The sequence below is a fragment of the Capsicum annuum genome, unplaced genomic scaffold (assembly GCF_002878395.1).
Source record: "Capsicum annuum cultivar UCD-10X-F1 unplaced genomic scaffold, UCD10Xv1.1 ctg3585, whole genome shotgun sequence".
Taxonomy (NCBI): Eukaryota; Viridiplantae; Streptophyta; class Magnoliopsida; order Solanales; family Solanaceae; genus Capsicum; species Capsicum annuum.
The window spans coordinates 364,629-369,297 of NW_025842793.1; the positions used below are offsets into that span (position 1 = coordinate 364,629).

Below are 4,669 nucleotides of genomic sequence, written 5' to 3' on the forward strand. Positions count from 1 at the left end.
CTGTTTCTGTCTGTAGACTTGTGAGCTATGAAATAAGAATGCCCTAGATTGAAATTAATTTTTAGGCGTATGATATTCTTTTAAAATATGATTGATGAAATAGTGAAAATTGAAAGATTAATAGCTAATTAGTTTGATTTGTAGCAATAGTTTGATTTTTAGCAATAGTTGAGATTTGATACTGCATGTTGGATTTTGGTTCAGTTATGATATTGTTGTGTAGTAAACTATTTAATGGTGGGGTAATTCTTAGTTATTTTAGTTTTTTCGTTTGAACATTGAGTTGTTTCTGTTAGTAGACCTATGGTCTATGAGTTGACAATGACAGATTTATTTTGTAGGTGTAAATTCTGTTAAAAATAGGTAAAACAAATCAGTGTTAAACATACAGTTGGTACAGCGTCTGGTTCTGCTGCTAACAGTAGAAAAAGAAGAAATGAGACAGTTAAAAATGCCTCTAAAAAGAAAGAAAACTGAAGCGGAAGAGTCAAAGTCAGATTCTGAGACCATAAAGGAGATAAATAGATATGTTGATGAGTATAGTGATGATGTTGCCTGGTGTAGTGCTAGTGGTGATAGTGAAAAGAGTGAAAAAAAATAATATTGATAGGATAATGATTCCTTTTTCGTGCCATTTTATTCAAGGTATATTTTCCTGGAGCGGTATGACCTTCAAACTATAATGGATGAGGTTGGATCTTTTTTGATGAAGATATCGGTTAGATCAAGAATGGCTGCATACCAAGAATTTAATCAAATTCTTGTCGACCAAGATTTGAAGAAAAAATTCAAGTTATCCTGTTTTGGACACTTGAGAAACCTACCGCAACATCTTAAATTCAATGAGAAGATGGTCCATTATTTGTTGTTGTGACGTGTTAAGAACGATAAGATGCGTCATGAGATATGGTTTTGTGTGAACAATAAGCATTCTTGTTTTGGCTTAAAAGAGTTTTGTTTGATCACAGGGTTGAACTACTCATCATATACCAGTAAATCAAAATTGAAGAAGGTGTTAGAAAAGGGGAGCATTTTCGCTTTAAGGTGATGAAAAACAAAAACATTACGGTGGACAACTAATTACAGTTGATTAGAGGGAATAAGCTGAATGGGGAGTAGAAGTTTAAGTGTTGTTTATTGTGGTTCTTGCACACCATGTTTCTTACAAAAGATTCAACGAAGGCTGGCGACACAAAACTGATTCGGATGGTCAATTCTTTGAGTTTCTTCGAGAGTTATCCATTGGGAAAAGAGACATTTCAATTGACCATGGACTATCTAAAGAATAAAAATGACCTAAAGAAGCATTTAAATGTATTTTTTTTCAACATCAACTATAAATATTAGTAACAATTTGTAATATGATGATACAGTGCATGTGAACCTTTGTGAATCGGGTTGGAATAAAGAAGGAGAAAAAAGAGCAAAATGGATGAGTTGTCCACTATTATGGCAGGAGAGGAAAAAGAAGAAGAAGAGAAGGATGGAGAAGAAATTGGAAGAAGTTAAGAGCGAAGAAGAAACTGGAAAGGAAGCAACTGCAGAAGAAAAAGAAGAAGTTGAAAAAGAAGTAGCAACAGATGAAAAAGAAGAAGGCGAGGAAAAAGAAGAAGCTGAAAAAATTACAGAAGCTGATGAAGAAGATGAAGCTGACAAAGAAGAAGTTGAGAAAGAAGCAGTAGATGATGAGAAGAAGAAGAAGAAGAAGAAGAAGTTAAGGAGGAAAATGAAACTGAGAAAGAAGTAGCAGCTGCAGATATTGAAAAAGAAGGAGAATAAGGTAAGAAAGAAGCGGCAGCTGCAGATGTTGAAAAAAAAGAGAAGAAGCTGAAGATGGAAAGAAAGAAGTAGGAGACAAAGAAGAAGAAGAAGTCAAAAAAGATGAAAATAAAGAAGAAAAAAAAGAAGCAGGCAAAAAAGATGTGGTCATGGATATCGTTGATTTCATCAACGATAACATATATGATGATGAAGAGAAAGACATTTGAATGCTAATATTGTTAATGTTTAAGACTTTTTTAATTTGAGAAACATGTGAGTTGAATGATCTGTTGTTAGGATATGAAAAATATTTTTTTATTTTATGAAAGTTGTTATGATTCTGCACTGAATCCGTTTTCATATTGTATTGTTGCATGAAATTTGAATATGCATTGTGTTGTCATAAGTGATACAGTGTATGGTTGACATTATAGAATGCATATTTAATATTTCATATACTGCTAGCATAGTCTATCATTATTATGCTACTTGATTTTAAGTTTGATGCTTAGTTTGATCAACTATGATTCTATGAAAAATAGTATTAACATTATAGAAAAATAGAAGTATTCTTATTTATTCAATCTCACTACATCCATGTTACATCTTTCCAAACAACGAATACTAGCATTATACCACATAACATTATTTTTAGGCCATGCTTCCTTTCTTTGGTCAAAATCAATTTTTGTTTTAGTTGATCCCTCTCTATTCGAGTGTCTTGTAGCAATACTTTCAAGTGATCCCTCTGCTCTTCGATTTCTTTGAACAAAGTCATGAGGAAATTTTTATTTTCTTCGTATTCTCGGAGCCTTTGTAGTAGATTAAATTTTTCCACGCCATGAAAATTTGATGTCTCGAATTCCGAACTCAACTTTGATGGACTGTTTGGAGGTGACACCTCATCAAGCCATTTAAAAAAGGAGCATACATCATTATCCTAGAAAAACATAATAATTACATAATGATTTACTTGATTTTAATAAAAGACATACGCAAATCACCTTCGCAATTTCACAGTTATAAAATTTGCGACTTGGGTTTGAGTCCGTGCGTGACGTCCTCAAGACAACCATATTTCCACAATGACAAATTAGAGTCTTTTTAGAATTGGATGTTTGAGATGCTTGAGACATTGTAGAGTTTTAAAATAAAAAAAAAGTGAATGAAATAAAATAATGAGGGATGGAGGACTTTATATATGAAGTAAAAAGAAGTGTTAACATTAAGGAGTACAAAATTAGTGTTTGTTATCATTGAAATAGTAATTGTATTTTTTAAACTATTGGTGACACTTAATAGACTGTCATCGATCATGACCTATGTCAATCATCAACGAGATATTAAAGTCTACCGTAGAGACTCGTAAGTGATGGACCATGAATAACATGTTTTAAAAGAAAATAATTAAGTAAAAATATATACTTGTGCTTTGAGGGTCCATCGATTTATTTGATCTACCACAGACTTACACTTTAGGTCGTGCATCGATTGATCTATTGATTATTCGTAGATCGCGTAGATCTATGTACACAGTTATAGACCCTTAATAGTATTTTGTTAAAAATGAATAAATAAATATAGTGTGGGTTTCTACACATATGAAGGAGTTTAAACAAGTTACATAATCATATTAAAGCTTATACAAATTAGGGGTGGTGAATTAAGGAGTGTGTGGATGGGTAGTGGTTGAACTAAAAATATCCTTAGAGTAATGTTTGTCAAAGTACAAGCATGTTTTGAGGATGTTGATTGCTCAACGACTCCCGATTTCACATACTCTTTTGATTTGGGGGTGGTGATTGAAGAATTATGTGGAATAAGTAGTTATCAAATACAATAAGCATCCTCAAAACATTCTTATGCTTTAACAAACATTACTCTTAGGATATTGTTTGTTCAACTACTACCCATCCATGCACTCCCTAATTCACCACCTCTAATTTGTATAAGCTCTAATATGATTATGTGACTTGTTTAAACTACTTCATATGTGTAGAAATTCACATTACATTAATTTTTAATTAATTTATTTATTTTTAAACAACATGCTAGTAAGGGCCTATAACCTTATACATAAATCTACGCAATCTACGAATGATCAAGAGATCAATCGATGCATGACCAAAAGTGTAAGTCTACGGTAGACCAAATGAATTGATGGACCCTCAAAGCACAAGTATATTTTTTATATGGGATTGACATGGATCAACATTGATGACAGTCTATTAAGTGTCACCAACAGTTCAACAATTCAAGTGATTATGTGTTTAAACTTTTTAAAATTTAATTATTTTCTTTCACCAACCCCAAATCATGTGATTATGTGTTTGAAATTTTTTTAATTTAATTATTTTCTTTCACTACTCCCAAATCATGTGATTGTGTGTTTAAAGCTTTTGTAATTTAATTATTTTCTTTCAAACTACAAGTTTCTAATGGTCCATCGATAGTCATTAGCTGATGTAGCATAGATCGATTTGATTGTCTATGAAAGACTATATATATGATCTGTATTTATTATCAAATACTTTTACTGTTGACACACAATTTTTGCTCTCCGTGCCTAAAATTAATGTCTTCAGGCTTCCTGATCGTTGAAGGGCACAAAATATTATTTTTACATCTTTGTGTAATTATTTGACAAATTATTTATAATCATCCTTACTTTAAATTTTAATCAATTTGTTGTCATATTTTTACCTTTCATAATTTATTAATAATTTTTCTTATTTTAGGATTCAATCAGTACATTATCGTTTTTAACATTTTACAATCATCCACACACATGCACGACACATTTTTTTACAGTATTTTCTTATTAATTATATTTCAATAATTTCAATACTCTTTACATTTTTTTTGTAATTACATATCAAAAAATACAATACCTTCATTTTTGTACATT

At 31.2% G+C, this 4,669-nt stretch overlaps 1 protein-coding gene across 1 annotated transcript; it reads left to right on the forward strand.

Annotated features, from left to right (window-relative positions):
* Positions 1 to 451: 451 nt before the first annotated feature.
* On the forward strand, positions 452 to 1,747 carry LOC107846165 (vicilin-like seed storage protein At2g18540). Its single transcript, XM_016690626.2, has 2 exons — positions 452 to 587; positions 1,374 to 1,747. The coding sequence occupies exons 1-2, from the start codon at positions 452 to 454 to the stop codon at positions 1,745 to 1,747; spliced, it is 510 nt and encodes a 169-aa protein (XP_016546112.2).
* The last annotated feature ends 2,922 nt before the right edge of the window (positions 1,748 to 4,669 follow it).